Genomic DNA, 27,275 nt, shown 5'->3' with positions numbered 1-27,275 from the left:
CAGCGTAAACAGCCACACACCAAAAACACACTAGGGCCAATTTAGCATTGCCGATTTATCTAACATGCATGTCTTTGGGCAGAGGGAGGAAACTGGAACACCCGAGGAAACCCATGCAGACACAGGGAGGACATGCAAACTCCATGCAGGTATAATCTGGGACACAAACCTTGACCTCATTACTGCAAGGCACTAGCACTACCACTGCGTCGCCATGCTGCCCACTAAAACAGATTGTAAGCATGAATTCAGCAACAGTTCAAATGGGGAAAAACAATTTCATAGTCAAAATCAAAATCAAGATTTGACTAACATGAAACTTGAAAAGTAGCAAACTGAAAGTCCTTTGGTTGGACACCAGATTGACCAAGTAGGAACCTAAAGTTATGTTTTTCCAGTTGTGATGATATAATCAAATTTTGTAGCAAGCTGATGATGTAATCTGACAGGACTTCTGAGACCAATTCTATAGGAATTATACAGTGTTTCCTAGTAATAAAACAACAAAATGGTGGTGTCCAGACAAAAACAAAATGGCATTTCAGTAAAATTAAAAATGACAAAAATTAACTTTTGAAATAAGCTTCCAATTAAAGATATTAGTGTTCCCTCAAATTACTTGTAAAAAATAACATACCTTAAAACTTAAATTTGCTAGGATAAAATGTATTCCTTTCAGAAAAAAATAAAATTGAAATGAATTCATAAGAAGTTGAATAACCAAGAAAAGTTTTTGCCACAAGAATTATACACCAACACTATTATTATCCCAATCTTGAATACTGCAGAAACAAACCAATCTTTGTACTGCTGCTCAGATAATGCCACATTATTAAATACTCATTAGATATCATAGTCCAAAGTTCAAATTACTTTGCACGCATCCTCATCGAAGAATCACATCACCACTCATTATTATATATAGGTGATGTTCTTTTGTTTTTAGAAAACACTTTACTGACCCTTTTTAATATTTTATAAGTATTGTAGAATTTTGAAATACAATCTAGTTATAAAATTAACTTGACTAAGTCTGGCCTCCTTCCATTAAATAAGCAATGTCAAGCCTCTAGGATCCCCTCAACTATTTGAGTTTATACCAATTTATTTGGGAATTTCAATCTTTCCATTCAGTCATTAAGGTTAACTATAGATGTTTTTTCAGTACCGCAAAAGAATCAATAACAAATTGGATCTAAAATCAATTCCATACTTGCCTCACTATTATTAAGACGAATGTCATGTCCCATTTCATTTTGTTAGTTCTATGGCTTTGCTACCTCTACCTTATATGAACTGGAAGAAAGTAAAAACCACAACTTCTAAATTTATATAGAATGGAACAAGGCCTAGATGTTAATATTCCAATCTTAAGTGTCCCAGGGATAGTACTAGTATGTATCTCCCAGATCTAAAATTCTTTCATTAGGATTATGTTGTCTGAACATTCCACTGGTGCCAACACCACAGTTTGGCCATCTATGTAGAGTACCCTTGTTGTTCCTGATAACTTAGTACCAGAAAAGGACAATGAGTCTAAGTTAAAATCTGCTAAACTATACTTTATAATCACTTAGATTTTTCCTTAATCCCAATTTGACATTCATTTGAGATATGTCAAGGTGCAATTCCAGCATGTTGTAAAGAGACACCCTTATCTGGCAACCATTCTTTGACAACAGATGAAAATGCAATAAGTAAATGTTTAGTTAGGATCTGGATATCTTAAAATTAGTGCACAGGTAAATGAAGCTGTTAACTTTTCAAATGCTAATTGATCTTCAGGCATCCACCTAAATCATTGATGACTCTTTCTGGTCAGAGACATGATAGAATTATGAATGGTCACAGTAAAAAGTATGTGAACCCTTTGGAATTATCTGGTTTACTGCATGAATTGGTCATAAAAAGTGATCTGATCTTCATCTAAGTCACAGGTACTGATATAAACAATGAGCATAAGCCAATGACACATAAAAAATTCTACTCTTTTATGTCTTTATTTTACAAACACATTCAACGTTCACAGTGGTAGTGGAAAAAGTAAGTGAACCTTGGGATTTAATAACTGGTTGACCCTCCTTTGGCAGCAATGACCTCAACCAGGCGCTTTCTGTAACTGCAGATCAGACCTGCACATCATGCAGGGGGAATTTTAGCCTATTCTTCCCTGCAGAACTGCCTTAACTCTTCCATATTCTTTGGTTGTCTTCTGTGTATGGCTCTCTTCAAGTCATTCCACAGCATCTCAATAGGATTGAGATCTGGGCTCTGATTGGGCCACTCCAAAAGGCAGAGTTTGTTCTTTCTGAAGCCATTGTGCTGTGGATTTGCTGCGATGTTTGGAGTCATTGTCCTGTTACATCACCCAGCCTTTTCTGAGCTTAAGTTGACAGACAGACAACCCTCACATTATCCTGGGGAATTTGGTGATAAACTTGTGAATTCATTTTCCCCTCAATGATGGCAAGCTGTCCAGGCCCTGATGCAGCAAAGCAGGCCCACATCATGATGTTCCCTCCACCATACTTTACTGTTGGCATGATGTTTTGATGTTGATATGCAGTGCCCTTTTTACACCAAATGAAGATCTGCTTGTTCCTCCCAAATAGTTCAATTTTGGTCTCATCACTCCACAAAACATTTTCCCAGTACCGTTGTGGAATGTCCAAGTGCTCTTTCGCAAACTTCAGGCGTTCAGCAATGTTCTTTTTTGATAGCAGTGGCTTCCTTCTTGGTGTCCTGCCATGGACTCCTTTCTTGATCAATGTTTTGCGTATAGTTGACTCATGAACAGAGATGTTAGCAAGTTCTAATGACTTCTTCCAAGTACTTTGCTGTCACTCTAGGGTTCTTCTTTACCTCATTGCTGACTTTGTGTTGTGATCTTGGGGTCATCTTGGCAGGGCACCCACTTCTAGGAAGAGTAGCCACAATACCAAATTGTCTCCATTTATAGACAACTTTCCTAACAGTAGACTGATGAATATCTAAAATCTTTGAGATGACTTTGTATCCCTTTCCAGCCTTATGTAGATTAACAATTCTCGATCGTAGCTCTTCAGACAGCTCTTTTGAGCGAGGTATGATTCCCATCTGGATATTCTTCTTGTCAAAAGCTCAAATTAAAACTTTATAGTGTTTTTTTTTATAAATCAAAATTAATTCTGGGCCAAACCTCTGAACTCGTTTCATTAAATGGACTCCAGATGTGCTACATTCTGACTGCAATGAGCTTTTTAAAAAGTCATTAGCTTAGGGTTCACTTACTTTCTCCGACCTTCAGTTTCACAATTTGAATGATTTATTCAATATGGTCAAAAATTCTCTGAAAATCTGTTTATCTTTAGTTATAGGTGACTGTGTTTGTTCATTATTGTGACTGACATGAAGATATGACCATGTTTTATATGGGAATTAGACATAAATATAGTTAATTCCTAGGGGTTCACATACTTTTTACTTTGACTGTAGATGGCAAAACCCACAGAGCATTGTACTTGTTTAATACTCTATGGCTTTTTCCAGTTTAATATGGCTGCTATCTCAAGGTGCAATTTGTAAAGAGACACCCTTATCTGGTAACCATTCTTTGTCAACAGATGAAAATGCAATAAGTAAATGTTACGTTAGGATCTAGATATGTTACAATTAAAATATATTAGGCCTGGGAAAGTAAACATGTTCATTTTTCTGATTTTGTGGTCTGTATAATGTGTAAAAAAATATTGTCACCTCTTAAGCAGGCAACGAAGCATATGCCTCAGGCAGTGGCGGCATTTTCACATCATTTTTTTTTTTTTTGTAAACATTATGAAACAATAATACAAAAGAGTTAAGTATGTATCTACAGAATTACATACACATCCAGTACCGCATTTATACTAACTTTAAAATTTTTATGAAATAAAATTTTCATTTAAAGGTTTAACATTTTGTATTATGTGGTTCACACCGATATATGCGACAATACATAGCACTGATGTTCATTTACTTGATTTATACATACTGACAAAGGTATGAGAGGAAAGGGGGTGGAGAAGGGGGTTTACAGAAGTCCTGGTGCAATGCTAGAGAAAATTTGCGAAGGTAAAAATTACAGTTGGTCTCGTCCATTATAGGAGATGGACGTCTGAAGCAGAGCTCCGCTAGCAGCGGCTTTATTTTCCCACGTATTTCATATTATTTAGAGGTATCCTGTATTTAATCCGACCAAGGAACTTCCACTACAATATACAAGCATGAGTAACAAGAAGAAATGTCAGAAAGAACCGGAAAAGAAACTTAAAGCTACATCAAAGTCTGGACAGACATCCGGTCCGAGTGCAAGGTATGGCTTCTCGGAGACTGACCTGGAACAGGCAGACGAATGCGCAGATTTCCTAGGACCCCGCACCATTGTATCATCTCCGGTCGAGAGTGAAAATGGGAGCGAAGGACACAGGTCACGATGGATCGCCAATTTCTGAGAATCATTCGAGACTAGAAAAGGCCCTGTAGGATGTGCTCTCATCTACTCATCGCAAGCCCGAAGCACCTGCTGTAACAGGAGCTGCATTTCCACTCGCAGAGCACGAAATCCGAAACGAACTGTCCGAACTGAAAACTGAAATGAAAGAGATGATCGCTACACTGGCCTCTGCCATGGCTACGGCCATAAATGAGCTTAAGAAGGATAACAAGAATGAGCTTAAGAAGGATAACAAAGACCAGGAAATGCGTCTATTTCAACATTTTGACGTGAACTTTAAAGGCATGTTGGAGAAATTAGAGGAACACATTGAAGAAAATAGATCCAAACTGAAAATGCCTGCCGACCAGATTAATGACGTTACAGATCAGCTGGATGACGTTAAGCAGGCATTCACGGCTCAAGTTGAAACAGCGGAACAATTGGCGTCTAACGCCGATGAAAAACCTACAGCTGCGAATTCCGAATGCAAAAAACTCGGAGACAGACTTGCGGCCCTGGAAGATGGGTGCAGAAGAAACAATATAAGAATTGAGGGTATACCTGAGAAACGAGAAAGCTCAAACCCAGTGAAATTTGCTGTAGAATTACTCTCTAAAATAATTGGAGATGATTTTAAACTCGACATTGAGATAGCAGCTGCTTATCGCACATACAGATCAAGTACCTTTAAACCTAGGTCTTTTATTGTCCGCTTCGAGCGATTACGATGTAAGCTTGATGTGATGCCACTTCTCAGACACAAGCAAGAGATTATATTTGAAAATAATCTTATTCGTATTTTCCCTGACTTCTCACCATTAACAGCTGCAAAACACGCAGCCTACTTTAACATTAAAAAGTTGTTACAGAAAGCCGATATCAAATACAGCCTCTTGTATCCCGCCAAACTGAAAGTGGAAGTTCAAGACCAATATTATGTATTTCCAAGCAAGGAGGAAGCTGAAAAGGAACTAAAGAAGCCGTTTCCAACACTTTTTTGACAGTTAATAAGGAGCCGTATTCTGTCAAGACATGGGAAGGACCTATCATCTGCTGTTGGTTCCACTTTTAAAGATACTGGTATTATAATTATACATCCTTTTCTTTACTTGGACATTATATGTTTATGTCTTAATTACAGTTATAGACGTGAGTGTGGAAGTGTGGAAGTAATTAAAGTAGAGCTGGGTTTTTTTATTACCTTAAAGTAGACTGTTTAACATCATACTCTTGGTTTATTGGTATTTCTACTATTATACTAGCAAAATACCCGCGCTTCGCAGCGGCGAAGTACTGCTTTAAAATTTTAAATAATAAACTGAGGGAAAATGTACCAATAATTACTTTGTATACCAATTTGTATACCACGTTGTCAGTTCGCCCTTCCGGTTGTAATATGACCAAGCTGTGCGCTGAGCTTACTCTTGAGCATGCAATGTATAGCTGGCCATGTGAAAGGCAATCTTGCCTCAAATCAATGCCAACCTTTTGTAGGGTCTGTCCCTGAGACTTATTAATTGTCATTGTGAAGCAGAGCCTTACTGGAAATTGGAGGCGTTTGAATTGAAATGGGAGATCAGAGGGTATAACGGGGATGCGAGGAATAAAAACTCTCTCCCCTGAGCCACCGCCAGTAAAAATAGTTGCCTCAATTAGGTTCTTTTGAAAGCATGTGACCTGAAGTCTCGTGCCATTACAAAGGTTCGGTAGCTGTAAGTTTCTCAGTAATATTATTGGTGCCCGAACCTTCAAAATTAGATTATGCTCAGGAGTGCCTGGAGGATTCAGAGCGTGGACCGAGCTGCAGGCTATGGACGTATATATGTACTTAAGTAGGATTCAGTTAGTGTTGGGAACTCGTGTACCAAATTTCTTGAAGATGGGCCCAATAATTAACAAAGACCGTTGGAAAGTTCAATATGGCGGCCGACAGTGGTGTCATACCACCGACATAAGTACATACATTGGTTTCGGTTAGCGCAGGGAAGCTGACTACCAAATTTCGTGAAGATGGGGCCATAAATAAGAAAGTTTAACATGGCGGACGTTGTTGACTGTTATGACCGTTACGTGTAGAATTTCGAAATGCAACCTGCTTAACTTTTGTAAGTAAGTTGTATGGAATGGGCCTGCCAAATTTCAGCCTTCTACCTACACGGGAAGTTGGAAAGTTAGTGATGAGTGAGTCAGTGAGGGCTTTGCCTTTTATTAGTATAGATGTATATGTGTATGTATACTGTATATGTGTGTGTTTCTAATATGTTTAATTTCACAATGCTTGTGAGTATACAATATTTTCTGTTGTTCCATGGTCTGTACAGAATGTTAGACTGAAGAATATTAAGTTCGTAGACGTCTGTTTTTGGCCGCAAGAATAGCTCCTTCACTCAGCCAATCGTGATTCTTATAATTGGTTTGAATATTGGGAAATACTTTTTCAACCAATTCTTCTTTTGACGTCACTAAATTGCAGAAGTTATGAGGCAATGAAATTCGTCCTGAGGTCAGATCAGCCGGCACCTTTCCATTCCTAATTTCCAGATTTCTCCAACCCCGTTATTGACAGTTTGCATTATTTGATCGTAAATGCCTTTTTGCTGAAGCGTTAGCTTAGGAATATTTGATTGCACATACGACAAAAGATCACCCATGTTGTAATTTTGTTCACGACGCAATTCTACATCGAACAAAGCAGCAGCAGATCGATTCGGTGATGGCATTCCCAATTGATTGAGAACTTTGTTCGCACAAATCTTCAATCATTATCAACGCTTAGTTGTAGATGTCTGCTGTGAAATCCATGTTTATATTTGAATTTCACTTGCGTATTCGACGGAAAATATCTTCAGCCATGTGCGATTTATATTTCTTCCATAACTGTGTTGGAGATGAAGGACAGCAGGCGGTCAATATGATTGCAAACAATGCACGAATTTGATTTGGATGTGACGTGTTGCACGCGTCATTAATGTATACATCCCAGTGTCGGTCGTTCTCCAATAAATTCAGAGCTTGACATGTACTTCGGAAAGTGGCATGTGTAACGCCGTTGACAATTCTCAATTGCTGGAAAGATGTTGGACCGGGCACATTTACCAACAGCATGTGAACAAAGAAGCATTCATCTTATTTGGGATGCACGGTGTACAGTCTGCCTATCGTAGTTTCTTTGAATATGCCAGGTTGTCCGTTGACTCGCTCTCCTCGTTTGCGTTGTTCAAATGATTTTCTACTCACATTCCATGTGTAATACGCAGGCACTTCCGAATACAGCAGTGTTTTCGCAAACGCGTCATTTTGACATAACGTAAAGAAAGCAGTTAACGTTGAAGCCGGTGGATTCAGGGCTATTTGTTGCACATTTGCAGCTGTGAAATAAACGCGTTGTCCATTTTCTAGATGTACTGCTAAGTGAACAATATCTGGACTTCGTTCATGTATGGGAAATGAAAGGATTCGCCATACAGCTTCATTGCTGCTTATGTATCTTATAGCCTAATACTGTGCAATTTCATCGATATGTATGACTGCATTCCTATCACTTCTTCCTGGTTGCACGCCAAAAACTGCCATGTCGCTGCCTTTATTCACGTACTTACAAATGTATTTGATCGAAACATTGAAATAGAATCGTAAAATATTTAGTATGGCGTGTGTTGCTTTTACGTCCAACAGATGGCGCTGTGTTTTCAAAAAAAAGCATGTTTTTACCTGTCACAGGTGTGACATCTATATAATATGTATATAAAAACACGCGCATATTCGAATGTAACGTTGTGTCAAAATTTCAAAGCAATCAGTGAAGAACTTTCGGAGATTTAAGGTTTTGAACAAACGAACATTTACATTTTTATTTATATAGATGTATATATATATATATATATGTATATATATATATGGTTTTGGCAGCCAAGTGCTTTTTTTCCAACCTAGAAGACGTCTCTTGAGATCTGTTTAATCGCCTCGTTGATTGCATGTCTTTCAAGGTACTTTCAATACCCATTTCCTGCACCAAGTCATCTCCCCTTTTATGAGTGACACTGTTAGTCGCCGTACTTCGTATAGGTCTTTAAACGCACTGAATACTTGTAACTGGTGTCGCCCGTCGGCTACTTTCGACAGGGAATGGAAGCAATTGTCGAGTAACAAAAATTATTTGTAAGTGATTTCGCATTGAATAAATAGTAAAACCTTGATCACTTGGGTCAATACCTAAAGAAATACACACAGCAAATGCAACTGCGAATACACCAGAATCTGTATGATTTAATTGTTGCAGTGTGTCTTCATAAACTATGGGAGGTTTGTAAGGAAACAAAGCATGCTGATCTGCTCCCATTTCATCTTACAGTACTCTACGACCTGGAACTGATCTGATGTTCTTACTAACCTGGCTTATGGCTTATGGCTCCGGGGCAATCACGCCTGAAATTACCAAGCATTACGGTTTATAGCTGTGTATTGGAACATCCAAATCCTGCTTCCTCCTCCTGCTGCTTGCTATCGCCGCTCACCTACGCTACCATACCCGCCTGTTCTACCGGCTGCGTTGTGCTGTGCTGCTTCTACACTGCTATCAGCTAAGCATCACTCACTATTTTAGCGCTTTGAGTACTGAGAAAAGCGTTATATAAATGTAATGAATTATTATTATTTATTATTAAACACTAAAGTACAAAAACGAAGTAGAAAGTAACACTAAACCGCAACACCGCCGGGAACACCGGCACACCGTGTCTACTAAACACTAAGAAACACTAAAGGAAAAAATACTATTCAGTAAGTACCGTGTCTACTAAACAGTAAATCAGTAAAGGAGAAAGGACTAACCGCGTCAGCTGCGAAGCTCAGCTCGGAGCGAAATGAAGTGAATGAAATGAGGTGAATGGGAGGGGAGATGATCACGTGACTCCAACACCCGCCTTAACTCTCCGTCCCTCCACAAACACACAAACACAGCCACACGGATCCCAACTCTCCTTTATAGATATAGATTATACTATTACATTAGGATCTACTATGTTTATCCTAGACTACTTTTTAAAATCATTCCCAGGGTTCTTTCTTTTATTATCTTAATATCTTAAAATTGCTAAAGATTATTTTAAGCTTAAAGACTGTTAATGATTATATTTTCGGCAGATAGTATTTAGAATTCAGCTGCAATAGATATCTCTTTGTTTTAATTCTCTAACGCCGCTGCGGGGTGGGGTTTGTTTTGTTTTGGACGTGCTCTGTCTCTTTGTATGTCAGAGGACCGGGACATCACGAAGCGGGATCAATCCTCAAGTGGGGAGGCAAAATGGGGGGGTGGGGGGATAAAGGGGGGAGAGAAGGAGAGCAGGCTATATCTAATCTATTCTTCTAATCCTTATAACTATAAATATCAATGCAACAATAGGCTAAAATGCAATAACTCATGGGGAATCTTGAAATTAAGATTAAAACTGCCTCACTACCAATTAAGACTATAAAATGACATTAAAAACTCAGAATCAATGTCTCCATGATGGGACAGTTAACTTTGTGAGCTGGAATGTTAAAGGCCTGAATCACGAATTAAAGACAAAGAAAGTATGTTCTCACCTAACAGGCTTAAACGCTAAAATAGTATTTTTACAGGAGACCCACTTACTAAGCAAGGATCAGTTCAGACTACAAAAAGACTGGACTAGCCAAATGTTCCATTGTAGCTTTATAAAGAAAACTAGAGGGGTGGGAATTCTCATACACAGCACAGTTCCATTTGTAGCATCAGATGTAGTTTCGGACCCTAAAGGGAGATATGTGATGGTCATGGGCAACTTATTTAACAGTAAAATGATTTTGATAAATGTTTATGCACCCAATGTCGATGATAAGGAATTCATGCAAAATCTATCTGCATCCATTCCCAATGTGAACACTCATAAAATTATAATGGCTGGGGACTTTAATTGTGTTTTAAATCCACTCTTAGATAGGACTCCTGTGACAGGGGGGACGACATCTAACACTGCAAAGACAATTGCACAGTTTTTAAATGACCACAACTTATCAGACCCCTGGAGGTTTCTTAACCCAAACTCAAGAACATATTCGTTCTACTCACCAGTGCATTATAGCTACTCAAGAACTGATTATTTTTTTATAGATAATAATTTCCTGCCTACGATTAAATCGTGCAAATACGACACAATTGTTATCTCCGACCATGCTCCTCTAGTCTTGGAGCTAAAATCATTAAGCCCCTCACACTCACCTCGCAGATGGCGTCTTAACCCTCTTCTATTGGCAGACGAGAACTGCACAGAATTTATATCCAAACAAATCAGCTTCTTCCTAGAGACAAACACGCCCACAGAGGTTTCTGCAGGAACACTCTGGGAAACTCTAAAGGCCTTCTTAAGAGGACAGATTATTTCATATCTTTCCCACAGAAATAAATTAAAAACCAAGAAAGTGTCAGAGCTAAGAAGCGAAATTGCTAGAATAGATGACGAACAAGCCAGGCGTCCAAGTGAAGCTCTTCACAGGAAAAGGCAGGCCCTGCACACAGAACTTAACATCTTAACAACTAAAGAAACCAAACAACTTATTTATAAGTCAAGACATCATTACTATGAACACAGAGAAAAAGCTAATAAGCTTTTAGCTCAACAAATTCACAAACAAGAAGTTCGCAATGCAATACCAGTAATCACCAACACGAATGGAGAAGAAATCATTGACCATAAAAATATAATGCACACATTTAGAGATTATTATAAATCCTTATATTCTACTGAGTTCAAAGAAGACAACACACAATCTAATGCATTTCTGGATACATTACAGACACCACAAATAGATGCTTTAGGTGCCGAGGAACTGGATAAACCTCTGACACTAACAGAATTACTAGATGCTATAAAGTCACTTCAAAGCGGAAAATCAGCAGGCCCTGATGGTTACCCCGTAGAATTTTATAAGAAATTCTCCACTCAGCTGGCTCCCCTCTTATTGGCAACATTTACAGAAGCTACAGACAACCAAATACTACCTCAAACATTTCGTCAAGCATTAATTACTGTCTTTCCTAAACAAAACAAGGACTTGTTACAATGTGCATCATACAGACCAATTTCACTCCTGAATAATGATGTTAAGATACTCTCAAAAATTCTAGCTAGAAGGATGGAGAAAGTGCTGCCCTCGGTAATATCACAGGATCAAACTGGATTTATTAAAGGCCGACACCTATCTTCCAATCTCCGACGCTTGTTTAATGTTATATATTCACCAGCAAAATCAAACACCCCAGAGATATTACTATCATTGGATGCAGAAAAAGCATTTGATATGATTGAATGGAACTACCTTTTCACTGCATTGGAGAAATTTGGGTTTGGCCCGAATATTTGTATTAACAACATTTGCTCAGACTACTTTAAGCTAGAACGTGGTACCAGACAAGGATGTCCCTTGTCACCACTGCTGTTTGCAATCGCCATTGAACCACTGGCGGTTCACTGTCAAAATTCTTATCAGACAAAGGGGATTATCAGAGAAGGACTGGAACAGAAAATTTGTCTATGCGCAGATGATATGGTTTTATATATATCAGACCCAGAAAACACTGCCTGCAGTTCTAACAGCACTAACAGAATTTCAAAAGATATCCGGTCTCAGAATTAATCTGAATAAAAGTATACTCTTTCCAGTGAATTCACAAGCATATAATATTAGATTGGACACCCTACCTTTTACCATAGCAGATCAGTTTAAATACCTAGGGGTAAATATCACAAGTAAACATAAAGCTCTTTATCAACAAAATTTTGCCGTCTGTATGGAAAAAATTAAGCAAGACTTGCATAGATGGTCAACCCTTTATCTCACTCTAGCCGGAAGAATTAACGTTGTTAAGATGAATATCCTTCCTAAACTTCTTTTTTTATTTCAAAACATTCCAATATATATCAATAAATCATTTTTTAAGCAATTAGATTCAACAATAACTTCATTCATTTGGAACTCAAAACGCCCATGTATCCGAAGAGTGATTCTACAAAGACCTCAGGCAGAAGGTTGCATGGCTTTACCTAATTTTCAGTTTTATTACTGGGCAGCAAACATACAAGCCATAAAAACCTGGACACAAAAAAATGAACATACATAGGCTTGGCTCGCAATAGAAGTAAAATCCTGTAGTACTTCTTTATACTCCCTGCTCTGTGCTCCAATAAATACAAGTTATCGCAAATAAACTAATAACCCAATTGTGCTTTACTTACTCAGAATATGGAACCAACTTAGAAAGCATTTTAAGATGGAAAATCTTTTATCCGCGGCACCTCTGCAAGAGAACCACCTCTTTCAACCCTTGCAAACATATCCAGTTTTTAATACCTAGAAAAGTTTTGGGATTAAAATGTTCAGAGATCTATATATATATATATATATATATATATATATATACAGACAACATATTTGCATCTTTTGAACAATTACGTTCCAAATTCAACCTCCCAGCTACACATTTCTTTCACTATCTTCAAATTAGAAATTTTGTTAAACAGAACATGCCCGATTTTCCTCACCTCGTACCCTCCACCATGCTGGAAAAAATACTGCTCAATTTCGAGGAATTGCACACCATTTTCCATTTTATATAAAATCTTATTAAGAGTCCCTACCTTTCAAAGACCCAAGAGGACATTGGGAAGAAGATATCTAAATCAATATATCAGAAATGGAATGGAAGGTAGGAAAGCAGAGAATTCACTCGAGCTCCATATGCGCAAAGCATAGAATTATTCAAGTAAAAATTATATATCGAGCTCATCTGTCTCGCTTAAAACTGTCCAAAATGTTTCCAGGGCAAGATCCAACCTGCGAACGCTGCAACCAAGCTCCTGCCTCACTGGGTCAAATGTTTTGGGCCTGCACCAAACTAACATCATTTTGGACAAAAATTTTTAAGTGCCTTTCAGACAGCCTTGGGGTCACAATCCCTTCTAACCCATTAACAGCTGTGTTCGGTGTTCTTCCAGACGGACTTGAAGTGGAGAAGGACAAGCAAACGGTGATTGCATTCACTACACTTTTGGCACGCAGACTTATTTTGTTAAATTGGAAGAATCCTAACTCTCCTCTGATAAGTCAGTGGGAAACCAATGTTTTATATAATTTGAAATTGGAAAAAATCAAATTCTCAGTTAGAGGATCTGTACAGAACTTTTTCAAAACCTGGCAGGATATAATCAATATTATTTTAGAATAAGAGTAATAACTATTACCGCATTTATTTTCCTTCTCCATTTTTTTTATACCTATATATATTTCTACCTCTCTTTTGTTTATTGTTGCCTTATGAAAAAGCCCTAAGCGTTTCTCCTTTGGCTAAGCTCTCCTTCTCAGGGGTGGGGTTTGATTTGTTTACAATTTTACTTTTTTTTTTTTGTTGTTATAAATTGATCTCTTTGTATGGAATGATTACAATAAAATTAATAAAAATATATAAAAAAAAAATTACACCCTTTGTTTTTTTTTTCCATTTCATGTTTTGATAAGAAGATAAAATCAATGTCATATCCCATAATATATTTGTGAATTTCCCCTTGGGATTAATAAAGTATCTATCTATCTATCTATAAGTGTTAAATAAGTTATCTTTGAGTGGTACTAAAACCTAAATATTTAGGTGAGATAGCAGTAGAGTTTCTTAACAAAATTGTTTAACAAAATTTTGTAAAGCGAGATGATGCCTGAGAAGCAGAGAAGTATATTGGTACCAATTTTCAAGAACAAGGGAGATGTGCAGAGATGCAGTAACTACAGGGGTATAAAGGTGATCAGCCACATAATGAAGATATGCAAAACAGTGATGGATGCTAGGGAGAGAGGAGAGGTGGGGATCTGTAAACAGCAATATTGTTTCATGCCAGGAAACAGTACTACAGATGCAATGTTTGGTTTAAGAGCACTGATGGAGAGGTACTAAGAAAGTTAGAAAAGACTGCATTGCGTGTTTATGGATTTAGAGACGGCATATGACACGTTGCCAAGAGAGGAGTTATGGTACTGCATGAGGAAGTCGGAAGTAGCAGAAACATAATGTTAGGGTGGTGCAGAATATGTATAAGGATGGTGTGACTGTGATGAAGTGTGTGGGAGGAATGATAGTCTGGTTCAGGGTGAGAGTGGGATTACATCAAGGCTCTGAACCCTTTCCTGTTTGCAATGGTGATGGACAGGTTGACAGATGAGGTCAGATGGGACTCTCCGTGGACTATGATGTTCATGGATGACATTGTGATCTGTAGTGAGAGTAGACAGGTTGAGGTGGACCCGGAATGGCTGGAGGTACACACTGGAGAAAAGGGGAATGAAAGTCAGTAGGAGCAAGACAGAGTGCATGTGCGTGAATAAGAGGCAAAGTGGTGGAAGGGTGCGACAGCAAAAAGAAGAGGTCATGAAGGTAGGCAAATTTAAATACTTGGGTTCAACAGTCCAAAGCAATGGAGAGTGCGACTAAGAGGAGAAGAAGAGACTGCAGTCAGGGTGGAATGGGTGGAGAAGAGTGGTAGGAATGATTTGTGAAGAGTACTTTCAAAAATTTAAATACTTGGGTTCAACAGTCCAAAGCAATGGAGAGTGCGACTAAGAGGAGAAGAAGAGACTGCAGTCAGGGTGGAATGGGTGGAGAAGAGTGGTAGGAATGATTTGTGAAGAGTACTTTCAAAAATGAAAAAGAAGATCTATAAAACAGTAGTGAGATCAGCTATGTTGTATGGTTTGGAGACAGTGGCACTGATGAAAAGACAGGAGGCAGAGCTGGAAGTAGTGGATTTGAAGGTGCTATGATTTTCACTCGGAGTAATGAAGGTAGACAGGATTAAGAATGAGTATATAAGAGGAACAATACAGGTGTGGGGACTTTGGTGACAAAATGACAGAGGCTAGACTAAGATGGTTCAGGCATGTACAGAGGAGAGATGAGGGATACATTGGGAAAAGAATGTTGAGGATGGAACCACCAGGCAAGAGGAAAACAGGAAGGCCAAAGAGGAGGTTTATGGATGTGGTGAGAGATGACATAAAGGCAGTCTGTGTGGCAGAAAATGATGGAACAGACAGGGATAGATGAAGACAGATGATCCGCTGTGGTGACCCCTAAATTGGAACAACCAAAAGAAGAATAAGGAGTCTTTACTAAAGACACACTGAGAACCTTGATATTGAAAAGGAACAACGTTTATGTTACCAAAAACAATCAAGAGTTATGAGACTTCATGAAGACAACTACCTTTATAAAATGTATTCCAGTTGAAAATTTTTTTATTAACACAATCAATTTGGAAATTATGTTTCCTTACCTAGGGAATACCCAGAATGAATTGTGAACCTGATGATTTTGTGCTTCCCACCCTATCTCTAAGGGAGAGCTCAGTCATACTGTGCTGAAAGGTCATTTTGGAAACTTGTATCTGAGATTTCATCTTTCATTCCACTTTTTTCTTACTCAGGCCCATGGCCATAGATTTGGAGATGCTGACCCTCATCCCTGCTGCTTCACCTTTGGTCACAAACCATCCCAATGGGTGCTGGAGTTCACAGCCCAATGAAGCCAACAGCACTGTATCGTCTTGCAGTGACACAATTCTAAGGCTGGAGAAATCGACACCCTCCCCTCCCCACCTGCATGTTGATATCCTTTCCAAGGAAATCACAAGCAGGATAGGAGACAAAGTGCAGTCCCAGCCAAGTCCCATACCCACTGCAAATAGTGCTGATGTTTTTCTGAGTATGCAGAAACAGCTCTCACTATGATTAAACAGGGACCAAATAGCCTTTATTAAGGGCTATTGAACACCATACTCCCAAAACACCCCACAGAATTCCATTGAGGAACACATAACACATTAGTAAATGATGGATTAAATAACCAGGAACACCTGAAAATGCAAAATTAAATTCATGATAACGAGGACAATTTTAGAAAACAATAAAAAAATCTACAAAATTCACATAGTATACATAAATGCTAGGTACATTGTAAATAACAAATTTACAAACCTTAGTTTCCAAAACACAGAAACTCAAAAATAACAGCTTGTTTAATTAGGCTTGGAGTCCAATTAAAAATAAAAGTTGGCTGGAACAAACACCTACGGGTAAATGGGGTCCCAAGGAAAAGTTTGAAAATAACTGAAACTTTACACTACTGGGGTGTTTTTGGCATTTCTATGCCTTGATTGCAATCTGCCCAGAACAACATAATACATATAGCCTGTGAGAACATAAACCTTTCTCTCAAACTTCTCCCCTCTGTGAAATGTGTTCAGTCCCTTAATAAATACAGACAAACACATATTTCAGCAACTGCAAATGGCAAATTTGGGTTTTGAGTGAAGTTTGTTTGTATAAACTATGTTTGAGAATTTTGATTGGAGCTATTGCATTGGTTCTGCATGGTTGCAGCCATGTTGCTTATGCTGATGACGCCTGTTGTTACCACATATCTGTCTGCATTACTATTTGTCAAATTTTTACACACTATTTAAAATTTGGTGGCATAGCAGCATAAGCATCCAAGTATGGAAACCTGTACATAAAAACTTTCAAACTTTTCCTTTAGAATTGAGTAGCCTAAAAGGCCCTTCCAAGAAGAATATAGTGTGAGGACTTTTTTTATTATGTTCTTTGACTGGTTCGCTTTTCTGACTTCTCCTCTGTGTAGTTCCTTTTATTTCATTATTTCCTGGTTGCACCAACTAAACAATCTTGAATTTGCTTAAACAAATTAAGCATAACAGGGAATCAGAGTCAACCCTTCCAAAACTGTGTACAAGGCAGGAATCAAGTGAAGACAGGGCACCAGTACATTACAGACTCCACTTACACATACCACATATGGACAATTTCTAGAGTCTGGAGTTAATGTAACACTAGATTTACCAAAGCCTATGAGAAAACTTGTAATCCCTTAAATCTGTTCACACCTCTCCGTCAGCGTCTTTGGTGTTGTAAATGTGTCAGTCAACACAAGCAGCAAGCAGCCTGCTATCCCATCTCCCCATCAATGCAGAAAAGGGCAGAAAGTTCTCTCAGCTCAAGTCTGTGTATCTGTGTGTTAGTTGCTGGGAGTTGTATAGGGTAAATAATACGTTGTTATTTGGAATACATGCATTTCATGTGTGTTACGTGTCTACAAAAATCTATGTAAACACGACGATGCTTCAGAGACAAATTACATCGTAAAAAATTCACTAATTTCACAAGATTAGACATCACTTCCGCCAGTTCGTCACAAAGTTTTGAACAGAGGGCCGACTGATGAATGATGCAGTGATAAGCAACAAGGTTGGGCTGAAGTGCCTTCATACGAGTGACAAGTCCTCTATCTTTACCAGTCATTGCTGGTGCCCCGTCTGTTGTAAGGGAAACCATTTTTGTTACATCCAATCCAGCTGCGTGCATAAACTGCGATAATGCTGAAAACACGTCCTCACCGCGGGTCTGTTTTGCTAGCGGTAGTAATGTCAGAAACTCTTCAACAAAATTATGGCCATCAAAAAATCTTGTGAACACACAGAGTTGAGACATGTCAGTTTTATCAGTGGATTCATCGCACACGACAGCAAATAATTCAGCCTGTTTAAGATCTGATATTAACTGACCACCGACTTTGTCAGAAAGTTCATCTGCACGACGACTAGCAGTACTGTCCGATAATGGTATCTGCTGAATCAGTTCAACACACTTTTTGTCGCTAAACAGAACCGAAGAAGCAGGCATCATGCATTCTTTAACAACCTCTGCATCAGTAAATGCTTTCTTATGTCTGCCAAGAACCCAAACAATGCGTAGCGAAGCTTCTGTAACATTTGATTGTGTGGTGGTCGCTTTCGTCATCAGCGATGAACTCGCTACCAACGACGACTTAAGGGCGTCGATCTTATGCGAACGGAGCTCTGACTTTGGTAGATAATTCGCATTGTAAAAAAGACCAAAAAAATGCCAGTAGACCAAACGCAAATTTTATATGCCAAACAGTTTTCAAAAATGCCAGATTTCAGTTATATGGCATAAAAAATGCCAGTTGGCAACCCTGCTACAGAGTAAATAATAAAACAACAATAATTTTCGTGCTTTTATATTCGGACTTTTGACTTACGCAGAAGACAGTCGCGTTCCGCCAAAAACGTCTTGGTGGTCCGGATTGTGGACCGCGGTCCGCCGTTTGAGTACCCCTACTCTACACCTTCTTTACCACAGGATAAATAAAATAGGTCAAAGGCAAAAGATTAGTTAAGAATCACCTTACAGTGTAAAAACTGTGAAACTTTAAAGCCCAATATACATAATGAAAATAAGTCTCTGCTACTCATAATTTACTTAGGGGAAGATTGTGAGCATCAGTGGCCTGTAGTGAGGAAGCAGGTTTGTAGTGCTGTATGGAGTAACTGAAGTAGCTTAGAGCAATCCATTTACATTTTTATAATTAGCAAAAGGAGTTTGCATTTAATCACATAACACACAGCAAGCTAGTGAACACTGAACAGAACAGGCATTACTTGCCTATTATGGGTTTGAATGACTCTTGCAGCAGAGTTCTGAATCAGGCTGCAGCTGTGATAAGGCTAAAAAGGGTGTCTGCCAATTACAGGAAGACGTCAATTTGGAATGTGATAAAAGTCTGGAAAAGAAAAGGACAGAAACAAGAGGGCACAGGATGTGTCATGGAGGTGGAAGTAAATTACATTCTTAATGTGATTTATCTGAATTGAATAAGAAAGGAAGGAATCAAAATCTCCAAGCAATGATAGTATCATCATTCACACTGAATTAAAGAAGTTAATTTTCTTAATCTTGCTTCAATATGGCCAAGGGGGAGCAGGTTGATACAAAAAAGCAGCGGGACAAGGACAGAGCCTTGATGAATTCCTTTGATGACAGTCACTGAGCTGGACCTGCTGTTGCTATGAAGTACAAACTGTCAGTTAGGACTTAAACCAATGGAGAACAGTGCCAGAGATACTCTGGATACTCACCATTCTGGACAGCAGAATATTGCGATTGACAGTATCAAATGCTGCACCAATGTCTAAGAGAATTAATATGCTGATTTGTCCAGAGTTTGCTGCCATAAATAAATTGTTAGTTATTCAAAGCAGAGCAGTTTCACAGCTGTGCTGTGCCCTAAAGCTGCACTGAATTCGTGCTAGCAATTTATTAGTTTATTGGTAACAAGCTCGGGCGGCACAGTGGTGCAGTGGGTAGCGCTGCTGCCTCGCAGTTAGGAGACCCAGGTTCGCTTCCCGGGTCCTCCCTGCGTGGAGTTTGCATGTTCTCCCCGTGTCTGCGTGGGTACTCCGGGTACTCTGGTTTCCTCCCACAGTCCAAAGACAAGCAGGTTAGGTGCATTGGCAATTCTAAATTGTCCCTAGTATGTGCTTGGCGTGTGTGTGTGTGTGTGCGCGCACCCTGTGGTGGGCTGGTGCCCTGTCCGGGGTTTGTTTCCTGCCTTGCAACCTGTGTTGGCTCGGATTGGCTCCCGTGACCCTGTAGTTAGGATATAGCGGGTTGGATAATGGATGGATGGATGGATGAGTAACAAGCTCAGTAACTTTAGACAGAAAAGATAAGTGAGAAATAGGGTTAAAATTATTCATAGTCCGCATCAACACCCCGCAGCTTTTTCAACACTAAAGTTTATGAAGCAATTTTTAAAACAGCATCAAACAATGTATTTATTATTGCTATGGCAGCCAGGACTATGACATAAAGGCAGGATTTTGTAAGTGTGGAGGAAACTGGATCTAGTACAAAAGTAGTAAGCCTGATTTTACAAAGTAAGTCACTGATAGGTGAAATAAATGAAGACTTGGCAGATGATTGTAATGAATATGGGAATGATGAACTAGCACTAGTGGAATTATTCAGGATTTTAATTTTACTACAGATAAAGTGAAAGAAATTCTCAAGTTTGCAGTGGAAGTTGATGATAGAGCAAGATGTCGGCTGAAGTTAAAAACCACAGAAAACAAAATCCTTGGGTTATTATAAACTTTATCATTCTGCCATTTAAAAAAATGTTCTTGGCTTTAGTCACTATCTCTCTGCAGGACATCTGATGGTAAGAGAAAGCCTGGGCATGCACAGTAAAGCAAGTCTTTATGCACAGTCTCTCAAGGTGTCAGACAAAAACTTTTATAGTTTTGATGTTTGTGTATAAAACACTGTAAGACTGTTAGAAAAACACTACCAAATGGTATGAGAGACCCAAATTAAAGCTGTGAGTATTGCTAACAGATAAACCAGATGTTCAATATGATCTATTGAGACCGGGTATGAAAATGAATATGCTGCAAAAAGTCTAAACACGCCAGCAGGAATTTAGCTTTAAGATTACATGTAGATATTGTACATGGTACGTTTAGTCCATCACAGGGGACACTTGCTTACACACGAAATGCTGCTATATAGGCATCACCTCCCAGCATCCCTGAAATGGATAAGTGGATTGGAAAATGGATTGCTAAAATCAGATTAGCATGTATTAGGTGTGTACAGTACAAGGTTATTTTAGTTCCATTACTTTATTTTATTTATGTACGCAGAAATTATTTTTAGATTTTTTAAGCTGATTTAACATGGCTAGAAATCACAACTCTATATTACATCAGAATCTAAAAGCAAAGTCACATGCTAGATTTCAAAAAAGACTACTGACCAGAAACATACTTAATATTTTAACAAATCATTTTTTCCTTCCATCCATCCATCCGTTCATGATAAAATCTCAAAAAAAAAAAAAAAGGGAAAAAATTATACCACTGCAGCGTTTAGTTTCATTTTTATTTCTTTTAAGAAACTGCTTTTTTTATCCTTTTTAGTTACAATATCTGTTAATCATGTAAACTTTGGGCCAGTATCAGGAAACTGTAGTACCCAAAGGAAAAATCCACACAAATATGAAGAGAATGTGCATACTCTATTAATAGACACTGATGAGGGATTTGAAAGTGGGATTCCGTAACTGTGAGGCAACAGCTCTACCTCTGCACAAACATCCAAATAGCCATTCAGTTAATGATCTTTTGATTCTTGTAGCTGTATGTATAAAATAGGTACACTGCATCTATTCATTGATTAATTTTGTTTACCCAGTATTCTAGGTTACAGCTGTAGAACAGCTAAAAACCTATCCCAACAATAATCAGGTGCAACGCAGGAGCAATACTTGGAGGTTGTAGAGAATATGTAACACATGTGCAATGTACTAGAATATCACACCAATTACATTCAAAACTATGAATTCTATGAATATGTAACACATGTGCAGTGTACTAGAATATCACACCAATTACATTCAAAACTATGAATTCTATGAATATGTAACACATGTGCAGTGTACTAGAATATCACACCAATTACATTCAAAACTATGAATTCTTTATTTTTACTTTTACCCCTCCCAACTTTCTTTGATAAAATATTATATATATATTATATATATATATATATATATATATATATTTATATATATATATATATATATATATATAAAGGAAAGCTTACCTCTTCATCTTCAGTCTGAAACCACTGGTAGTTTAAAATCCCAAGCCCTTTTGCCTGACAATGCAGAGTGAGGCAATAATTCTTAGGGACACATGCTGAAACTGGATGCTTAGTGATTATGGGTGCTGAAATATGAATTGAAATGGAAAATGTTTATTTGAGACCCTGGAGAACATTTTGAAAAAATATGCAGTTTTGGCCTAATGTCATCAGCAAACAGCATGGACCAGAGGGATTAGTCTGTCATCCCATAACTCAACACATGCCTAACCAGATCAAATAAGCTAAGAACTTAAAAGATGATTGCTGGTGCAGACCTTCTTTAACTGGGATCCTGACTCTTACCCCAACATTGCTTTTAACCTGAGTCCGCACTTCCTCATAAATATCCTGGATAATCTTCACTTCTTTGGTACTCCTTTCTCTCTCATGCACCTCCCAACCTCCTGATGTGGCACTCTATCATAAGTCTTCTTCAAATCAATAAACACCACATGCAAACCTTTCTGCTTTTCTCAGTACTTCTTTATGAGCTGTCTCAATGTAAAGACTGCATTAGTTGTTCAATTCCCTGCAACTCCCTACACAAAACCATCCCACTCCTCCACTATGGTAGTCTCTTTTCCAAGACTTCTCTCTATAACCCTTTCCCAAATTTTCATTGCATGTGACATCAGCTTTAGCCATCTAAAGTTTCCACAATCCTGAATATCACACTTCTTCTTATAAATGGGTATAATTAAACTGTTCTTCCACTCCTCAGGTATTCTCTCCTGTTCACAGATCTTATGCATTGGAACCCACAACACATCTGCTCCCTCTTTTCCTAAACTCTTCCACACTTCTGCTGGTATTTCATCTAGTCGTGTTGCTTTTTCATTTTATATTCTTTCAGTGCCTCCTTTACTACCTCCCTCTTTATTCCTGGTACTAGCCCTTCACTTGGGACTTTATCCTCAAATACTACCCTTGGATTTTCTTCATTCAACAGCTTTTCAAACCTCTTTTGTCTATTCTTGATCCTATCATGCTCATTTAAGACCACATCTTGATTTATCTGACTAAATCCTTCCTGGCCATTTCCCTAGTCTTTGCTATTCTAAAAATGCTTCTCTCTTCCTCTTTTATTTTCTATTTTTTCATACATCTCCCCAAAGCTTGTGCCTTGGCTGTTCCCACTGCCATCTATGCCTCCGTCCTTGTCTGCTTATACATTTCTCTCTTGGTACCATTTAGAGTATAATTGCACTTCTTTTGCAAAATCTTCAGTTATGTAACATGGAAGAGACAGGAAAATGGAAAATACAGTGCAAGTTTACATTTAAAGTTTATTGTTAGCTTCACTCCTGAGTCTCCTCATGAGCTGTTCTAAAACCCTGAAATAGGATGGTGCATTGGTTCTTATGTATCCACCAGCTATATTATTTGTCAGTGTGTACATGTGTACAGCTATCTTATACACAGGCAGACAAACTAACTAATACAGTTTATTTGGTTGTCACATTGCTAATTCATCTTTGAGATGATGTTAAATGACCTTTCTGCCAAAAAAAGTTGTAGTTGAAATTCAAAGAAAGAACCAAGATATCAATAAAGCCAAAAGGCAGAAAAATATGTGCTCCCTTGCAGGGTCAAATATCTTTTATTGGTTGTCTGACGCTTTAAATGGAAAACAGAGTTGACCAAAGCTGTATGTGGCACTTTGTTTTGTGATTGAAAATGTATTTGTTAATAAAAAGCACATCTGTTGTATACAAGTTTAAAATATATGTCACCCAATGAACTTACAGTGGTCAAAAACACTTTTTCTACAATGTAACCCCCACACCCAAACAAACATAGAATAGGCTAATCTTTATAATAATGTTCATCAGTTTTCTAAACAGACTTGTTTTAATTTTTCGTTTTAATAATTTGAACATTCAGAACCTATAGTTAGCTACACTTAAATAACAAAATGATTTTACCTTGGTTGTACATTTCCGGCACTGTAGTGGAACTGGACAAGTGAATATCTAATTTAAAGAAAAAGAAGCACCAGTGTTTATAATGCATTTTCAAATAAAGAAAAACAAATACTAATAAAAGAATTGTACCTTTTTTCAAGATTTGCATCTCTGACTGTAGCAACTTAAGTATCTAATTGAGGAATTGTAAATCCCTTCAGCCTGCCATTTCACTGTCGTGGTACCTAGGGAATAGGGATACAATTACAAAACTATTCACAAAATCTGCCAAACTGTTTAATATTACAACCTACCTCAAAATATCATGCGAGAAATCTTTCTTAGGTGTTGTTTGATGACATCTTTTAAGTAGAAGTAAAAAAGATCTATATATCAGTACAGATCTTTTTTCTTATCACTACCACAATACTTGTTAAAAATGTCTTTCATTATATATCACACAGCTGAAGTATGAAAAATTATGCTACCACTTATCTAGGGCTAACCAAATTAATTTATATCTATATATATAAAATTCTTTTCGCGATTGAAACGGAAATGACGTATGACCACGTGATATGGAAATTACGTATTATGTATGACCACGCAATATGGAAATTACGTAAAAGTAGTAAACACAAACACGCCGATCTATCCCCGCATCGCCCTCTCCCAGCCCTCCTCTCTGGACTCCAGCGCTGACCCGTCCACCGCCAGGCGCGTTCTCACAGAGAAAACTGCCACATTGTAACTTTTTTTTAATTCGCAGTACTTGATAGTAGAAGATATGAATAAAACAGCTTTGCGTCTTTCTACTTTTTAGCTTCACCGAGCTGTAAACAATGTGAAGACGAGACCGCCTTCAGCGGCGAGGGGCCATAAGAACAAAGTGGACGCTGGGGGGCACGGAATGTCGGGCTTTTCCTCCGGGTCAACAGCTTCGCAGTTTCGGGCAGCGTCCTCACTTCTCACACTGTTTGTCACACTTCAAGTGCCCCGTCGGCTCCTGGGATAGTGGAAATCTTTGCGCTATCGAAGCGGGACTCTCTTGGTAAACTGTCCCTTAAGATGAATTTGGGTCACTAAAACCCCGCAACATTCAAGGTTGCTTTTGTGATGAATTCTTTTAATAAGATGGAGGGTTTACATCTAAAAAGATGTACCGACCTCTTCATGTTAAGTATTGGACTTGGGAATTGTTTGGACCTTCTGCCTGTTAAGCACGGAAAGGCAGCGTCCACATTTCTCAGAATAATTTTTCTCTTAAATCACAGGCACATAGTGCAAACTTGTCAAGCAGGTACTTTGCCCAAAACCACTACAGTAGTACTCAATGTATCTTTACTTCTTAAATGTTAATGTTTGACTGTTTAATAATTTATACGCTTCTATATCTTCTTCAAATTCTTTTATCAAAATGTTTTACTACTTAATAATTAATATTTATATAATTTCTATGTTATTGTGAATGCTCTGTATTTGTTCAAAAATAACATTGGTAATTAACAAACTTATTTTATAAATACTACATTTTAGTTTTTTTTCCCTTACACTCAGTGAGCGAAGCCACTGGGTAATCAGCTAGTATCTAAATAAATATGATATGTCTGTATGATAACTTGAACAACAAATAAAACCATATTAAATAGTGTTTATTTTATAAGGTTAACTTTACTGCAAGTTATTACAGCAAGTGCTTTGCAAAGTAAATATTACAACAAAACTATATAAAGAATGATGTACATGTAAATAATGGCAAGTACAGAGAAGAATATCAACACAGCATAAAAAAAAACAATTCAATAAAGTACTAAACACTGTAAATTACAATATACGCTTTACAGTAAGGACCCTTTCGAATCTTGAAACAAAGAGTTAACCATTAGATTTGTGACAAATTCAAATATGACGATATCAGAATTTTACAACAGATATATATCACATAGTTAAACATATATTGAAAGCTTAGAATGACAGGTTTTCTACAAATTATTTCTTCAAGAACAGGCTGACTTTAAGCGGTCTCTAATGTTTCAGCTGTAATTGGATGTACAGTATTTCGCTTTTAACTCTTTCAGAATTCTTTGCCACTTCTTTCATTTCTTTGAGTATTGTGCAAAGACAGTAGTGAAAGAGCTGTTTGTTATCAGTAATTATTATTACAAGGGGATAGTGTGTTTCATTATTATTGTGAGTTAATTTGTAAATCTCGCAACCTATAACTATATATATATATATATATCTAACAATATATTTTGGGCCCACAATTAGTGTGTATTGTAAGCATTTTGCACTACATAAGATGCAAAAAGTAGCGAGAAACACAAGATAAAATGACGACTGTGCAAATAAATGTTTGTGTATATTTATGGTAGTAAACAACAAAAATAATGCAACAGAACAAATGAAATCCAACAAAACCACTAAACACAAAACGTTAAACACTCACTACACAGTCCAGTTTCACAGATCTAGATGATGGTGGTGTAGTTATGAAATGAAATCCTATTAGGGTTGACCTATTCTTCGCAGATATGTAAAATTGTGTTAAGCTTTTTCTATAAATTAAAAAAAAAACCCAGCCAGTCCTGATGTTTTATAATGCAACCAATGGGGCAAGAGGCATCACTGGAAAATAAAAGCCTAAAAACTAACAAGATATGTCGTCTTTGAAGCATCAAAAGTTCTGATATAAGAATACGAATACATGTCTTCTGTGTTTCAAACATGTTTGCGATGACAAAAGGAATCTGCAAATAATAATTTTATTGCATGTTCCTGATACTATTTTTCTTGAGGTAAAGGTAATTTTTTAGGCAACTTAAATGTAATCAGTTGGCCTTCCTGCGAGGAGCTTTCACATAGATACAAAACTAAATCATCACTATACCAACCAGATGACACAAAAAGTTCACTTGGATTTTGTCTTTCAAGAAGAAATGTGAAATGTTATTGCAGAGGAAGATAAGTGTCAAGGGAGCACACACAGCTGGTCTTTTTTTAAATAGGTTGAATCTCATAGTACAGTGATCCCCCGCCTATTGCGGAAGTTACGTTCCAGACCCAACAGCAATAGGTGAACATCCGCGATATAGAAAGACCATATAAATAAATCATTTTTTTTATAGTTTAAGCCTTTAAAATACCCCTCCCACACGCTTTAAACACATGTAAACTTATTAAAACACACTTTGTAAACACATATGATATGTGGATGTTGGGCTAAGGATATGAGTAACATCTTTCTATTATAAAAAAAGAAATCTTGGCAAGAAGACCATGGAGATGAGACGTGATCTTCTCAGAAGACAATTTGACATTCAACAAGA

At 37.7% G+C, this 27,275-nt stretch overlaps 1 protein-coding gene across 3 annotated transcripts in view; it reads right to left on the bottom strand.

The window, feature by feature from the left end:
- Window positions 1-27,275, bottom strand: part of malt3 (MALT paracaspase 3) — a 143,548-nt gene that overhangs the window by 72,216 nt on the left and 44,057 nt on the right. For all 3 annotated transcript variants that reach the window (XR_007933726.1, XM_028822870.2, XM_028822871.2), the window contains exons 2-4: window positions 24,097-24,191; window positions 23,968-24,015; window positions 22,001-22,125 (exon numbers count right to left, since the gene is read on the bottom strand). Coding sequence is in view for 2 of the 3 variants with exons in the window: in XM_028822870.2 (XP_028678703.2) it covers window positions 22,001-22,125; window positions 23,968-24,015; window positions 24,097-24,115 (192 nt within the window). In the remaining variant the exon portion in view is untranslated. The remainder of the gene's footprint in view (window positions 1-22,000; window positions 22,126-23,967; window positions 24,016-24,096; window positions 24,192-27,275) is intronic.

This window comes from Erpetoichthys calabaricus, chromosome 17 (genome assembly GCF_900747795.2).
Source record: "Erpetoichthys calabaricus chromosome 17, fErpCal1.3, whole genome shotgun sequence".
In the NCBI taxonomy this organism is placed as follows: domain Eukaryota; kingdom Metazoa; phylum Chordata; class Cladistia; order Polypteriformes; family Polypteridae; genus Erpetoichthys; species Erpetoichthys calabaricus.
Note: the sequence above shows the minus strand (reverse complement) of the source record. Positions and strands in the feature narration are given on the sequence as shown.